The following is a 17,374-nucleotide window of genomic DNA, read 5'->3' on the forward strand; positions in this document are numbered from 1 at the left end:
AGATGCACAATGGGGCAACTCTCTGCAGGGCAGCTCAGAGATGGATCCTGAGGCCGCTTGTGTCGCAAGGATTGTTTACCGGCCAAGAACCCAGTATTTTAAATTTTTTTTTTTTAAAAAACAAAGTTGACGGGAACTTTGCTGTTGACAATTTGGTGCCGGTTTCTGTCACGTAGTGTTGCTACTTCTGGGAACTGCACACAGACCACCCTCTATAAGAGGAAGGTACCGCCCCATTGCGACGGGCAATTCACTATATGGACTGGCCCACAATTATACGGAGCTTAATCTGATCGAGGGTTCAAGTCAAGTCATAAAATACCTGAATCATACGGAGCAGGGAATCCCGGCACAGGACAATTATAGTCCTTCAACTACTCCCCCAGCGAGGGACTAAGGAACAGGAGGGGGCCATTCAACTCCTCGAGCCTGCTCTGGCAAGCTGTTAGATCGCGGATAATCTGCAGCTTAACCTCCGCCTGCCTTGGTTCCATAATCTTCAATAGCCTTGCACAATAAAATTCCATCAACGTCAGTCTTGAAAATTTCAACTGAACCCCTCCCGGCCTCCATGGGATTCCCACATGTGTGTGTGTGTGTGTGTGTGTGTGTGTGTGAAGAAATGGTTCTTGACATCACCCCTGAACAGCCTGGCTTGAATTTTAAGGTGACGCCCCCTTGTTCTGGTCTCCCCCCACCCGAGGAAATAGTTTCTCTCGATCCACCCCATCAATTTTTAATCATCTTAAATACCTCGATCAGATCCCCCCTTAATCTAAACTCGAAGGAATGCAGGGCCAGTCCATGCAACCCGTCCTCATAATTTAACCCTTCAGGCCTTGCTGATCTGCAGTGTGTACCATCTACAAGATGCACTGCAGCAACTCGCCAAGGCTTCTTCGGCAGCACCTCCCAAACCCGCGACCTCTGCCCCCTAGAAGGACAAGGGCAGCAGGTCCATGGGAACACCACCCCCTCCACGTTCCCCTCCCAGTCACACACCATCCCGACTGGGAAATATATCGGCCGTTCCTTCATCGTCGCTGGGTCCCAATCCTGGAACTCCCTCCCTAACAGCACTGTGGGAGCACCTTCACCACACGGACTGCAGCGGTTCAAGAAGGCGGCTCACCACCACCTTCTCAAGGGGCAATAAATGCCGGCCTTGCCAGCGACGCCCACATCGCAGAACTCATTTAATAACTCAGCATGGGCATACTCCAAATCTCCATTTGACTCCTTGGTCTAACGGCACAAGGCCACACCTGGCTGTCCAGGGAGCCATCGGGAGAGTGGGACATTGCCTTTCCTCGGGATTATGGCTTCGGACGTAGGTGACTTTTAGTCTAACGGTGAGGGATCCGAGAGAGTGCGGCTCACCTCCAACCTCTGTCCCCGGCTCCCTCATTTACCGGGGGCTGCGCCGACACGTCAATAGAAAGAAAGTCTTGCATTTATATAGCCACTCGGAGTCACAAGGTCGAGGGTTGAGAGACTGGAGCACAAATCCCAGGCCGACACTCCTGGGGCCGCCCCGAGGGACACCGCACCACCAGAGGGGCCGTCTTTCGGACGAGACATTAAACCAAGGGCCCAGTCTGCCCGCTCAGGTGGATGTCAAAGATTCCAAGACTACTTTTTTGAAGACGAGTGGGCGAGTTCTTTTGCACGATGGCTTGAGCTGGGGTTTGTGACAATTTAAACCACTGGGTTAGCGTCGGAAGTTAAAATTTAATCACGTTATCAGTTCCAGCCAGCTGCACTCAAAATTAGGCCATTGTTCTTCAATTATCGGGACTGCCAAGAGATTAGGACCACAAATCACGTGGACCACTCCCCCACAGAACAATTGCAACGCCTCAACTCCCGCCCATGTGTCATCCTGCCCTTTGTTCTGATTTTAAAGACATCACTTCAGTGCCCATGGAGGGGGAGGAGTGGGGGGGGGGCCTAACAGCCCAGACCGGCATCATCCGTAACCCTCAGCCCAGCACACAGACAGCGGTCAAGCGAAGAGAGGAAGCATTTCTGCGGAGACAGAGTAGCCGCAATGTATTCAGCCCGTGTCATTGGCTCGAATAACAGCTGGCTCCAAGGAGACAGCCCCCCCCCCCCCCGGCTCCAGCCCTCATACATTATTCCGTCTCCGACAATCGATAAACACAGCATGCCAGTAGGAGAACAAATGTCCTCTAATAGATGCACCGAGTCCCGCTCACTCATCGCCCCCCGACCTACATTGGACCCTGGTCCAGCAGTGCTTCGATTTTACAATTCACATCTTTTATTTCTCCATGGCCCGCATCCTCCCCTCCAGCCCCTACACCCCTCCCTATCTCTCTAACCCCTTCCACCCCTACACCCCTCCCCATCTCTGTAACCCCCTCTAGCCCCTACACCCCTCCCCATCTCTGTAACCCCCTCCCACCCCTACACCCCTCCCCATCTCTGTAACCCCCTCTAGCCCCTACACCCCTCCCTATCTCTAACCTCCTCCAGCCCCTACACCCCTCCCTATCTCTAACCCCCTCTAGCCCCTACACCCCTCCCTATCTCTAACCCCTTCCAGCCGTACACCCCTCCCCATCTCTGTAACCTCCTCCAGCCGTACACCCCTCCCTATCTCTAACCTCCTCCAGCCCCTACACCCCTCCCTATCTCTAACCTCTTCCAACCGTACACCCCTCCCCATCTCTGTAACCCCCTCCAGCCCCTACACCCCTCCCCATCTCTGTAACCCCCTCCCACCCTACACCCCTCCCCATCTCTAACCTCCTCCAGCCGTACACCCCTCCCTATCTCTAACCCCTTCCAGCCGTACACCCCTCCCCATCTCTGTAACCCCCTCCAGCCCCTACACCCCTCCCCATCTCTGTAACCCCCTCCCACCCGTACACCCCTCCCCATCTCTAACCTCCTCCAGCCATACACCCCTCCCTATCTCCAACCTCCTCCAGCCCCTACACCCCTCCCTATCTCTAACCCCCTCCAGCCATACACCCCTCCCCATCTCTGTAACCCCCTCCAGCCCCTACACCCCTCCCCATCTCTGTAACACCCTCCCCCAGCCATACACCCCTCCCCATCTCTAACCTCCTCCAGCCCCTACGCCCCTCCCTATCTCTGTAACCCCCTCCCTATCTCTGTAACCCCCTCCAGCCTCTACACCCCTCCCTATCTCTGTAACCCCCTCCAGCCTCTACACCCCTCCCTATCCCTGTAACCTTCTCCAGCCCCTACACCCCTCCCTATCTTTAACCTCCTCCAGCCCCTACACCCCTCCAAGATCTCTGCGCTTCTTTAATTCTGGTCTCGTGCCCATGGCCGATTCCCATCGCTCCACCATCGGTGGCCGTGCCTTCAGCTGCCTGGGCCCCAAGCTCTGGAACTCCCTCCCTAAACCTCTCCGCCTCTCTCTCCTCCTTCAAGATGTTCCTTAAAACCTCTCTCTCTGACCAAGCTTTGGTCCCCTGTCCCAATATCTCCTTCTGTGACTCGGTGTCAAATTTTGTTTGATAATCGCTCCGGAGAAGCACAATGTGACGTTTTACTTTGATTGAGGCAAGTTGTTGTTGTAATAGCAGACAAGAAATTATTGTTGGTGATATTAGCAAACACCAACGTGCCGTCAGAACTGTCCCTGACAATTGGTTTACTTTAACTACTACAACAACAACAACTTGTATTTATATAGCACCTTTAACAATGAAACATCCCAAGGCGTGTTAGGAGATAAACATTTTACACCGAGCCACATAAGGAGAAATTAGGGCAGGAAGCTCGGTCAAAGAGGTCGGTTTTAAGGAGCGTCTTGAAGGAGGAGAGAGGCAGAGAGGCGGAGAGGTTTAGGGAGGGAGTTCCAGAGCTTGGGGCCCAGACAACAGAAGGCACGGCCACCGATGGTGGAGCGATTATAATCAGGGATGCTCAAGATGGGCTGAATGGCCTCCTCTTGTCTGAGTCAGAAGGCTGTGGGTTCAAGTCCCACTCCAGAGACTCAGACTTGAGCAAATAAATCTAGGCCGACACTCCGGGGCAGGACTGAGGGAGCGCCGTACCGCACCGTCGGAGGGGCCGTCTTTCGGATGAGGCCCCATCTGCTCTCGGGTGGATGTAAAAGATCCCACGGCACAATTTAGAAGAGCAGGGGAGTTCTCCCCAGTGTCCTGGGGCCAATATCTATGCCTCAACCTAAAAACAGATTATCTGGGTCATTATCACATTGCTGTTTGTGGGAGCTTGCTGTGCACAAATTGGCTGCTGAATTTCCCACATTACAACAGTGACTACACTCCAAAAGTACTTCATTGGCTGTAAAGCGCTTTGAGACATCCGGTGGTCGTGAAAGGTGTTATATAGATGCAAGTCTTCCACTTCTGTACTGTAATATTGCTAACAGTAAATCTTAGGCTGGAGAAGAAATTCAGGGGAAATTGCCCCTCAGTCTGTGCTGGATGCGACCCCACATCCCAGAGGGGAAAGATTGGTGTCTGACCCACTGTGTCCCCACGTTATCCCCTCACACACCCAATGTCCCAGAGTTATCCCCTCACACACAAAGACTCACCCTCACCCCACAGTGTCACCCCCTCACCCTGCCCCCACGGGGCAAGGTCCCCAGTGACGGGGCAGCAGAATGATTGGGGAAATGAGCCCCACTCCCGGCCCACGTTGCTCAGCAACACCGCGGGCGAGGGGCTTCCTGTGGGCCGTATCCCGCTGCGTGGGACCTTTGGGCAGGTTGGAGAGCTCCGGCGATGTCTCAGGCTCATCGACCATTGAAGGCCAAAGCCTCTCTGCCAATCGGGGAGCGATTGGGGTTTTCCTGTTAAGGCGAGGAAGGGAGCTGGGACGACCCGCGTGGGACTGTTTACAGCCCAATACTGGGCTGATTGAGGTTAGACCCAGGCACGACCGACAGTGCGAGTGTGGAATGGTTGAACACCATCCCCGGTAACCGTGGGATACGGCGAGTGTAACACACAGCAACAATAGGGAGCACTATACAAAAGGCAGACTTGCATTTATATAGCGCCTTTCATAGCCTCAGGATGTCACAAAGCACTTTACAGCCAATGAAGTACTTTTGGAGTGTAGTCACTGTTATAATGTAGGAAATGCAGCAGCCAATTTGTGCACAGCAAGCTCCCACAAACAGCAATGTGATAATGACCAGATCATCTGTTTTTAGGTGTCGGTTAAGGGAAGCAGAACCTGGAAACTAAATGAGTGTAGGACTTTAGACAGGTTCAAAATAGCAAAATGCAAATTTAGAACTAATGTCACAACATTCGCACACAATAAAAATATAAGAATTAGGAGCAGGAGTCGGCCATTCGGCCCCTCGAGCCTGCTCCGCCATTCAATAAGATCATGGCTGATCTGACCATGGACTCAGCTCCACTTCCCCGCCCGCTCCCCATAACCCTTCACTCCCTTATCGCTCAAAAATCTGTCTATCTCCACCTTAAATATATTCAATGACCCAGTCTCCACAGCTCTCTGGGGCAGAGAATTCCACAGATTCACCACCCTCAGAAGAAATTCCTCCTCATCAGTTTTAAATGGGCGGCCCCTTATTCTGAGACTATGCCCCCGAGCTCTAAATTCCCCCACGAGGGGAAACATCCTCTCTGCATCTACCCTGTCGAGCCCCCTCAGAATCTTATACCTTTCAATAAGATCAACTCTCATTCTTCTAAACCCCAATGAGTACAGGCCCAACCTGCTCAACCTTTCCTCATAAGACAACCCCTTCATCTCAGGAATTAACAAGTGGAACAGACTCTCCAGTCGGGTATTGAAGGAGAGACTCCTCAAAGAATTGAAGAAACAATTGAATGCCACGAGGGAGGAAGTGTAAGTTTGGGTGAGGAATGGAGAAACCTGCCTCACGTGTACCTATCTTGCGAAGAGTCTGATGGGTTTGTAAGAAATCGTGAATTGGAAGAAATAACGAGATCAAAAAGTCTCTTCAGACTGGTGTTGGAATTGAAGATGCACTCCATGGTACAATAGCTAAAGCGACTGGAACAGCGTGAACATAAATAACTGATAACGGCATTGTAAGGCCAAGAACAGCCTGTCTGACTCCAACCTTGGGAGGATGTGAAGAGGAGGATCTCACCCAAGAGTTGAGACAAAGAACTCAACACGTCATTGGTTAAATAGTCCTGTCCATATCCTACACCAGGCCCACCCCTAAAAAGGAGTAGAAAAGAAAGATTCAGGTGGTGTTTCAGGACAGACGGTGAAGATAAAAACTGTCCGTACCACCAGCCGTCTGTCCAATCGGGACTAGTACCAGCTACTTGTCATGGTCGTATGCCTATCCTGATTGGGTTTTGTGTTTGACTATACTTGAACTATCACTCCCTTAATAAAATGCCTTATGACTTCGAAGACCCTTTAGTGATCTGCATGTGACTGGTGACCCTAAATCTTACGGGGGGCTCAGTTCAACCTTTGAACCGAAGGGTGGCACCTCCAACATGGCCGCCCTCCCTCAGGCCAGCTCCGCTCGAAAGCCCAACTTTCGGACTCCGGAGCAAGCGGCCCACGGGGACACGTAACGCACAACACAACAGCAAAATGCTGCGGAGGTTGGAATCTGCAATAAAAACAGAAACCGCTGGCGATCTCAGCAGGTCGGGCAGTATCTGGAGAAGAAGCGGAGTCAACGTTTCAGGTCAATGACCCCTCGTCAGAATATGGAGTGCAGCATCTGTTTACAGCCACTAGATCATTTCCTTTGCGCTTGATGTTATTTAAACAACAGATGGCCTCTCTGGCAGCACAGTACAAGGAGCAAGGGGTCTGAACAAACAGACCAAGAGCCAAGCGATCAGTATACAGAACATTCCAAACATTACGTTACACCCTTATAATCTTGCACACATTGGGTGGGGGGGGGGTAGACCATGCTAAAGTCACTTGCCCCTCCCTTCACAATTCTCCCACCCAGGTTTACTCAACATCCGATTCCTGTGGTCAACAACTGGTATTTAGAGAGCGCCTTTAATGCAGTGAAACATCCCAAGGTGCTTCACAGGAGTGTTATGCGATTAAAACTTCTGACACCAAGCCGCACAAGGAGAAATTAGCGCAGGTGACCAAAAGCATGTTCAAAGAGGTCAGTTTTAAGGAGCGTCTTAAAGGAGGAGAGAGGGGTAGAGAGGTTTGGGGAGGTTCTATACAGCTCTCGAGAACATAGAATTGGAACATCCCGAGGGTGTGAAAGGGGCTGTATAAATGCAAGGCTTCCTTTCATAGAACCACAGAAATTTACAGCACGGAAGGAGGCCATTCGGCCCATCATGTCCACACCGGCCGACCAAGAGCTACCCAGCCTAATCCCACTTTCCAGCTCTGGGTCCGTAGCCCTGTAGGTTATAGCACTTCAGGTGCACATCCAGGTACTTTTTAAATGTGGTGAGGGTTTCTACCTCTACTGCCCTTTCAGGCCGTGAGTTCCAGACGCCCACCACCCTCTGGGTAAAGAAATTTCCCCTCTAAACCGCCCCCCAATTATTTTAAATCTATGCCCCCTAGTTGTTGACCCCTCTGCCAAGAGAAATAGAGTGAATAGGAAGGACCTATCTAATCCACTCAATTTTATACACCTCAATAAAGGTCTCCCCTCAGCCTCCTCTGTTCCAAAGAAAACAACCCCAGCCTATCCAATTTTTCCTCATAGCTAAAAGCCTCCAGTCCAGGCAACATCCTGATAAATCTCCTCTGTACCCTCTCTCGTGCAATCACATCTTTCCTGTAAACGTGGTGACCAGAACTGCACGCAGTACTCCAGCTGTGGTCTAACCAGTGTTGTATACAGTTCAAGCATAACCCCCCCTGCTCTTGCCTTTATTAGTCGAGGCATAGAATACAAGTATTCCGTATGCCTTCGTAACCAGCGTATCTCCCTGGCCTGCTACCTTCAGGGATCTGTGGACCTGCACTCCAAGGTCCCTTTGTCCCTCTACATTTCTGAGTGTCCTATTATTTTTTCTTTGATAACACTGACTGCCTCACCCAGCTGCCCATTGACCTTACAATTCAGCCAGCAGCCAGGCGGCGGAACTGTATGTGCGCGATCCTTGATCGGGGCTCAGCCACCGACTCCACCCTGCAGTGGGCCCGTGCCAGACCTGGGACAGTGTGTCAGCCCTGCTCGGGATGCAGTCAAAGCCAAAACTCGTTGCAGCATCTTCCCATCGCAAGCCAGTTATCGAAAGCTTCGCAAGACATCCAGACATGGACCATGTACAGCAGACACCTCAAGTCACTGGAGAAATACCACCAACGATGTCTCCGCAAGATCCTGCAAATCCCCCGGGAGGACAGACGCACCAACGTTAGCGTCCTCGACCAGGCCAACATCCCCGGCATTGAAGCACTGACCACACTCGATCAGCTCCGCTGGGCGGGCCACATTATCTGCATGCCAGACAAGAGACTCCCAAAGCAAGCGCTCTACTCGGAACTCCGACACGGCAAACGAGCCCAAGGTGGGTAGAGGAAACGCTACAGGGGACAGCCTCAAAGCCTCCCTGTTAAAGTGCAACATCCCCACCGACACCTGGGAGTCTCTGGCCAAAGACCGCCCTAAGTGGAGGAAGTGCATCCGGGAGGGCGCTGAGCACCTCGAGTCTCGTCGCCGAGAGCGTGCAGAAACCAAGCGCAGGCAGCGGAAGGAGCGTGCGGCAAACCAGTCCCACCCTCCCCTTCCTTCAACCACTGTCTGTCCTACCTGTGACAGAGACTGTGGCTCTCGTATTGGACTGTTCAGCCACCCAAGGACTCATTTTGAGAGTGGAAGCAAGTCTTCTGCAATTCCGAGGAATTGCCCATGATGAAGATGTGAGACAGCATGGTAATTGACTGCTTTCATCTCTATTGCTTCCGGAGTCAGTCCGCCAGACAGCAAATGCGGAAATCGATACGTTGAGTGATTCGAAAACTCAGTCTCCCTGCCGGAATCAATATTCCCAGCAATGGGCTTTTATTCCTCATGACCTTAGATAATGACTGTGGGAACATGATATCTGACAACAACCACCTGCATTTATATATCGCCTTTAACACAGTGAAACATCGCAAGGCACTTCACAGGAGTGTTAGGAGACAAAAAATTTGACACCGAGCCGCATAGGGAGAAATTAATGCAGGTTTAGTCAAAGAGGTCGGTTTTAAGGAGTGTCTTGAAGGAGGAAAGAGGGGTAGAGGCGCACAGAGGTTTAGGGAGGGAGTTCCAGAGCTTGGGGCCCAGGCAGCTGAAGGCACGGCCACCAATGGTGGAGGCCACCAGTGGGGTGACAGCGCACTTATATCAGGCAAATACAATCAGGCTCAGCTACGAGGCCTTCCACAGTCGAATGTACATATGGTAAATTGTTAACTCAATTACTCAGCACCACATCACGTCACAAGAAAATGAGAGAGATTGAAAACCCGAAAGTCAGTGGCCCAGCATGAGTTAGCCTTCAGTTTCAGTTGCCCAAGGCTTGGGTTGTGCAAAGATCGTCCCCATCTTCCTCGCCGGGAGCAATTTCCTCACGCTGGTGCGCAGTAGGGGTGTTTCCCGCCCACCGAATCCTCACCCAGAAAGCTAACCTTCATGGGAAAGAACTGAGCGGCAGCAGGGTATTCCGTCACGGGGGGCCCCACACTTAAGCCTGATGTCACCCGCAGCAAACGCCTACACACACATTCTAGCATGGCCCCGTGACATCGTTTAATAGTCAGCGTCCTTCCCATTGTGTTCTCAACCTCGTTTTCAAATATCTCCATTGGCTCCTCGCCCCTCCCAATCACTAATCTCCTCCCACCCCTACACCCCTCCCTATCTCTCTAACCCCCTCCAGCCCCGACACCCCTCCCCATCTGTAACCTCCTCCAGCCCTACACCACTCCCCATCTGTAACCTCCTCCAGCCCCTACACCCCTCCCCATCTGTAACCTCCTCCAGCCCCGACACCCCTTCCCATCTCTAACCTCCTCCAGCCTCTAAACCCCTCCCCATCTGTAACCCCCTCCAGCCCTACACCACTCCCTATCTCTAACCTCCTCCAGTCCCGACACCCTTCCCTATCTCTGTAACCCCCTCCAGCCCTACACCACTCCCTATCTCTAACCTCCTCCAGCCCTACAACCCCGAAATCTCTGTGCTCCTCCAGTTCTGCCCTCTTGTGCATTCCCCGATTTTCATCGCTCCACCATTGGTGGCCGTGCCTTCAGTTGCCTGGGCCCCAAGCTCTGGAATTCCCTCCCTAAACCTCTCCATCCCTCTCCATCCCTCTCGCCCCACGTTTAAAACTCTCCTTAAAATCTGCCACTTTAACCAAGCTTTTGGTTGCCTGTTCAAATAGCTCTTTTTGCGGGCGCGCTGTCAATTTAAGTCGCATAATGCTCCTGTGAAGCAACTGTGGCATATTTTACAATGTTAAAGGCACTACATAAATGCAAGATGCTGTTATGACAATCAGTCAACCGAGAGAGGGGACATGCCATTTGAACCGAGGGATGAAAGGTCAATGTCTGCACCGATGTGCCATCAAGTCCCCCAACAATTGGCTTCTAGAGATTAATAATTCGTGACCAAAACCTACCTTTCTTTCTTTCCATTCTCCCTCCCCTCGTCTCCCCCTCCCCCTCCCCCTCCCCCTCTCCCTCCCCCTCTCCCGCCCTGAGAGAAGCTACTGGCTGGAGACAACAGGGAGAAGGCACTTTGACGTCCACAATCCCAACCACATCGCCAACCTGGAGGCGCCGAGATTTGGGTCGGAGTGGCACAACGTGGCAGGTGGTTAAATTCTTCAAGGCACACTTTAGTTTTAAGAAAAAGCACACTTTTTAAATTAAAAAAAATGATTTGGGGCATTTCCAGTGCCACCAACAGCCTCGTCCCAAAAACCCTGCCCACGAGAATCAGTGGCAGGGCACCACATAATGGCTACAGATTCCCAGTGCACATTGTCCTTGTTGCAAGGGTTACTAACAACTCGCTCAGTGAACTACTGAGCTGTATCTGCGTGTCACTGATCAGCCTCACAGCAACAATAACCTTATTTGATGAAACATCTCTGCTCTCCATGTTCAGCCAGAGACAGGGGCGAGTGTAATGATGCTGGTTGGCACCCCACACTGGGAAAGGGCCACGCCAAGTCTCAGAGCAAACAGGGAACCGAGGTCCAACCTAACCCGTTCCGTGCCGAGCTGTGGAACCAGAGCCGGCATTACCAGATCACTCGGACATTATACAATCTTGGCATCAGCCTCACCCCCAGTCAGAAGGCAGAGAGTTTACTTCAGAGATTGAACACGCCCGGGGCGGGGGTGCCACACTGTCGGAGGGGCAGTCTTTCAGATGAGACATTAAACCGAGGCCCCATCTACTCAGGTGGATGTAAAAGATTCCGTGGCACTATTTCAAAGAGGAGCAGGGGAAGTTCTCCCCGGTGTCCTGGGACCAATATTTATTCCCCAATCACTAAAACAGATTATCTGGTCATTATCACATTGCTGTGTGTGGGAGCTTGCTGTGCAGAAATTGGCTGCCGCATTTCCCACATTACAACAGTGACTACACTCCAAAAGTACTTCATTGGCTGTAAAACGCTTTGGAACGTCTGGTAGAGGCGAAAGGCGCTATAGAAATGCAAGTCTTTCTGTCAGGGATTGGAGCACACGCGGTAGACTGAGAGTCCCAGCACACTCGGGACACGCTCCTGGAGATAACTGCTCCGGGAGTGGGAGGCCCTCGGGACCCGGCTGCTCCGGGTTCACACACTCCGGGACTGGGATAGACCTGGTTCAGCACTCGGAGTGGTTACTCCGGGTCAAGACCCAGCGGCCGGTGTACAGCCCCCTCACTCACTCCTCGGTCTAGCCCTGGGACTGGGTACTCCGGGACTGCCACACTCCGGGAGTGGGATAGACCTGAAGTCAGTCCGGTGTCCGACTCCTGGAGTGGGACTGAGACACACAGGGTTCGCACACTCCGGGAGTGAGCAACACTTGGTGCAGACCCGCCTGCCCGGAATAAGCCGCCGCACTCACTCCTATATCCAGCTCCGGGACACTCCGGGAGTACCCACACACACACTCTGGGACTGGGACACTCCGGGACTGGGACACTCCGGGAGCACACATACACACTCCGGGACTGGGACACTCCGGGAGTACACACACACACACACACTGGGACACTCTGGGACCGGGACACTCCGGGAGCACACACACACACACTGGGACACTCGGAGCACACACACACACACACACTGGGACACTCTGGGACCGGGACACTCTGGGAGCACACACACACACACTGGGACACTCTGGGACCGGGATACTCTGGGAGCACACACACACACACACACACACACACTGGGACACTCTGGGACCGGGACACTCTGGGAGCACACACACACACACTGGGACACTCTGGGACCGGGACACTCCGGGAGTACACACACACACACTGGGACCGGGACACTCCGGGAGTACACACACACACACTGGGACCGGGACACTCCGGGAGTACACACACACACACTGGGACCGGGACACTCCGGGAGTACACACACACACACTGGGACCGGGACACTCCGGGAGTACACACACTCCGGGAGTACACACACACATTGGGACCGGGACACTCCGGGAGTACACACACACATTGGGACCGGGACACTCCGGGAGTACACACACACACATTGGGACCGGGACACTCCGGGAGTACACACAGACACTGGGACCGGGACACGCCGGGAGTACACACACTCCGGGAGTACACACACACATTGGGACCGGGACACTCCGGGAGTACACACACACATTGGGACCGGGACACTCCGGGAGTACACACACACATTGGGACCGGGACACTCCGGGAGTACACACACACATTGGGACCGGGACACTCCGGGAGTACACACACACTCTGGGACCGGGACACTCCGGGAGTACACACACACACACACACACACACTGGGACACTCCAGGAGCGGGACACTCCGGGAGTAACACACTCCGGATTACCTGCCCGGTGTACAGCCCCCTCAGACGCTCCTCGGTCCAGCTCTCCAGCTCCAGCCTCCGCCGCAGCTCCCCGCGGTCATAGCGGACCGTCACCCGAGCCTGCCTCCGGCCCACGGGTGGCCCCGGCCCCGGACACTTCCTGCCCGCCCGCTGCGCCGCCATCCTCCGCCGCAACTCCGCCAACCGGCCGCTGCTCACTGCGCCGGTCCCCGGTTCCCGCAGGGTCCTAGCGCCACGCTTAGCCTCGTACTTAAAGGGACACTCACACCGCCCCGCCCAGTCTCACTCTTAAAGGGACACTCACACCGCCCCGCCCAGTCTCACTCTTAAAGGGACACTCACACCGCCCCGCCCAGTCTCACTCTTAAAGGGACACTCACACCACGCCGCAGGGCTCTAGCGCCCCACCCACCCTCACTCTTAAAGGGACATACACACCACTCCGCAGGGTCCTAGCGCCCCGCCCATCCTCATTCTTAAAGGAACACACACACCGCCCTGCAGGGTCCTAGCGCCCCACCCACCCTCACTCTTAAAGGGACACTCACACCGTCCCTCGCCTCCAGAGTCTGTCTGTGCTCAGGTCAAAGAGAGAGTTAGTGTTGGGTGCAGGCGCTGGACTGCGTTATGACAACTAGCAACAAGATTTTAGTTTAATTTGTTCAGTCTTCCTTTAATCTGGGTTTAATTTACATTCTTGGTTGTGCTTTTGCAAACGAGTGCCTAATACATTTCTTTTGTATCATCTTACAACTGCTCAATCAGCTTCGAGCTCACAACTCTTTTGGGGACAAAAATAAACATTAGTTTAAGTGCCCCCCGATCTGGGGGACACTCCAGACACTTTTCAACTGCCCTTTTTAAAAAAATGTATTTTGTTTTTTTTTTGTAGTTTTTTTTTGTGTTTTTTTGGGGGCTTTAAAATCATAAATTATTACAAGTGCCCCCTATAAAAGGGATGGGGGCACTAAAACCGGCAATTAAAACAAATTAAACTTTAAAACATATGAAATCAAATTAAAATGTGGTTGCCGGGGGTGATGATGCGCTCCAGTCCCTCCGGCGCCCACCTCTCGCGGAAGGCCGCGAGCATACCGGTGGACACCGCGTGCTCCATCTCCAGGGACACCCTGGCTCGGATGTAACCGCGGAGGAGAGGCAGGCAGTCACTAAAAAACAGATGATCTGGGTCATTATCACGTTACTGTGTGTGGGAGCTTGCTGTGCGCAAATTGGCGTTTCCCACATTACAACAGGGACTCCACTCCAAGAGGGGGGTTGGGGCTGAACGACCCGACCGCCCCTTGCTCCTTTAACAAGGGGGCACAGGGTTGACTTTAAATTGTCAATTACCCTAAAATATAAGAGTCAGCGATGGATGAATGCACTGAAAGAAAGAAAGGCTTGCATTTCTATAGCGCCTTTCACGACCACCGGATGTCTCAAAGCACTTTGCAGCCAACGAAGTACTTTTTACATCGAAACATAGAAAATAGGTGCAGGAGTAGGCCATTTGGCCCTTCGAGCCTGCACCACCATTCAATAAGATCATGGCTGATCATTCACCTCAGTACCCCTTTCCTGCTTTCTCTCCATACCCCTTGATCCCTTTAGCCGTAAGGGCCATATCTAACTCCCTTTTGAATATATCTAACGAACTGGCCTCAACAACTTTCTGCGGTAGAAAATTCCACAGGTTCACAACTCTCTGAGTGAAGAAGTTTCTTCTCATTTTGGTCCTAAATGGCTTACCCCTTATCCTTAGACTGTGACCCCTGGTTCTGGAACTCCCCAGCAATGGGAACATTCTTCCTGCCTCTAACCTGTCCAATCCCATCAGAATTTTATATATTTCTATGAGATCCCCTCTCATTCTTCTAAACTCCAGTGGATACAAGCCCAGTCGATCCAGTCTCTCCCCATATGTCAGTCCTGCCATCCCGGGAATCAGTCTGGTGAACCTTCGCTGTACTCTCTCAATAGCAAGAACGTCCTTCCTCAGATTAGGAGACCAAAACTGAACACAATATTCCAGGTGTGGCCTCACCAAGGCCCTGTACAACTGCAGTAAGACCTCCCTGCTCCTATACTCAAAACCTCTAGCTATGAAGGCCAACATGCCATTTGCCTTCTTCACCGCCTGCTGTACCTGCATGGCCAACCTTCAATGACTGATATATCATGACACCCAGGTCTCGTTGCACCTCCCCTTTTCCCAATCTGTCACCATTCAGATAATATTCTGTCTTCCTGTTTTTGCCCCAAAAGTGGATAACCTCACATTTATCCACATTATACGGCATCTGCCATGCATTTGCCCACTCACCTAACCTGTCCCAGTCACCCTGCAGCCTCTTAGCATCCTCCTCACAGCTCACACCGCCACCCAGCTTAGTGTCATCTGCAAACTTGGAGATATTACATCCAATTCCTTCATCCAAATCATTGATGTACATTGTAAATAGCTGGGGTCCCAGCATTGAACCCTGCGGCACCCCACTAGTCACTGCCTGCCATTCTGAAAAGGACCCGTTTATTCCGACTTTGCTTCCTGTCTGCAAACCAGTTCTCTATCCACGTCAATACATTACCCCCAATACCATGTGCTTTGATTTTGGTGTGGAGTCCCTGTTGTAATGTGGAAAACGCCAATTTGCGCACAGCAAGCTCCCACACACAGTAATGTGATAATGACCCAGATCATCTGTTTTTTAGTGATGTTGGTTAAGGGATAAATATTGGCCCCTGTATACCGGGGAGAATTTTGAATCGTGCCGTGCAATGTCCCGTGTAACCTGCGTAGTCACACAGCCCTCCAGGGACGTCGCCCCCACCCCTCATAGCCGGCTCTTCACTGAAAACCACGCACCTGCCAAACAAAGTTACAGGGAACGTTGGTGTCATGCATCCGCCTGACAGAGCAGACAGCGCCTCGGTTTAACGTCTCGTCCGAAATACGGTACCAATGAAGACCACACTGCAGGGATGGGGAGTGTGTTATCACAACCTGGAAAGATTATTTTAGTTAAATTTGTTAAGGTTGCTTTAAAATGTTGTTTTAAAAAAAAATTACAATCTTTATTGGTGGTGTCCCTTTAAAAAGGGTCACATGGCTGACTTTAAATTGGCAATTGCCAACATTTAAAAGAGTCAGTGTTGGATGAAAATAGTATTTTAATTTAATTTGTTAAGTTTCCTTTAAAGTTTTTAAGTTACAGATTTAATTGGTTGTGCCCCTTTAAAAGGGCATAGATGCTTAACTTCAAATATGTAATTGCCTGATATAAGAGTCAGCATTGGATGAAATCACATCCACCTGGAGCAGGGCAGCAGCAATTTTAACATCGTAAAACATCCCAGCCGGGTTATTAAACAGAATTTAACACCGAGCCACCTATCGATTAGGATATCACCCCCAATGCTCGCTGACCGACATTGGCTCCCGGATAAGTAACGCCTCGATTTCTAAATTCTCCATCCTTGTTTACAAATCCCTCCATGGCCCTCGTCCCTCCCTATCTCTGTAATCTCCTCCAGCCCCTCAACCCCCCCCCCCGCCGAGATATCTGCGCTCCTCTAATTCTGTCCTCTTGAGCATCCCTGATTAAAGTCGCTCAACCATCGGTGGCCGTGCCTTCTGTTGCCCGGGCCCCAAGCTCTGGAACTCCCTCCCTAAACCTCTCGGTTTAGCCAAGGATGAGAAAGGCGCTATATAAATGCAAGCTCTCTTCTTCTTTCGAAACGTTACCTCTGGATTTTCCCTCTCTTCCCACGCAAAAAAATAAGGTGCATTTATATAGCGCCTTTCGTGGCCGCATGCCATCCCAGAGAGCTTTGCAGCTGATAAAGTACTGAAACGGGGGCATACAACAACAACTGCATCTACATAGCACCTTTAACGCAGTGAAACATCACAAGGCACTTCACAGGAATTTTATGAGATAAAACATTTGACACCGAGCCTCATAAGTAGAAATTAGGGCAGGAAAGCCTGGTCAAAGAGGTCGGTTTTAAGGAGCATCTTGAAGGAGGAGAGAGGTAGAGAGGCGGAGAGGTTTAGGGAGGGAATTCCAGAGCTTGGGGCCCAGGCAACAGAAGGCACAGCCACCGATGGTGGAGCGATTATAATCAGAGATGGTCAGGAGGGCAGAATTAGAGGAGCGCAGACATCTCGGGGGGTTGTGGAGCTGGAGGAGATTACAGAGATAGGGAGGGGCGAGGGCCACGGAGAGATTTGAAAATAAGGATGAGCATTTTGAAATAGAAGCATTGCTTAACCGGGAGCCAATGTAGGTCAGCGAGCACAGGGGGTGATGGGTGAGCGGGACTCGGTGCG

General features: G+C 52.0%; 1 protein-coding gene across 1 annotated transcript in view; it reads right to left on the reverse strand.

The window, feature by feature from the left end:
* LOC139239059 (protein phosphatase 1 regulatory subunit 14A-like) overlaps positions 1-13,271 on the reverse strand; it is a 29,586-nt gene extending 16,315 nt beyond the window's left edge. Inside the window, exon 1 of the mRNA XM_070867565.1 lies at positions 13,039-13,271. Coding sequence (XP_070723666.1) covers positions 13,039-13,200 — 162 coding nt within the window. The 5' untranslated portion in view covers positions 13,201-13,271. The remainder of the gene's footprint in view (positions 1-13,038) is intronic.
* Positions 13,272-17,374: the final 4,103 nt, after the last annotated feature.

The sequence above is a fragment of the Pristiophorus japonicus genome, chromosome 26, assembly GCF_044704955.1.
Source record: "Pristiophorus japonicus isolate sPriJap1 chromosome 26, sPriJap1.hap1, whole genome shotgun sequence".
Classification (NCBI taxonomy): domain Eukaryota; kingdom Metazoa; phylum Chordata; class Chondrichthyes; family Pristiophoridae; genus Pristiophorus; species Pristiophorus japonicus.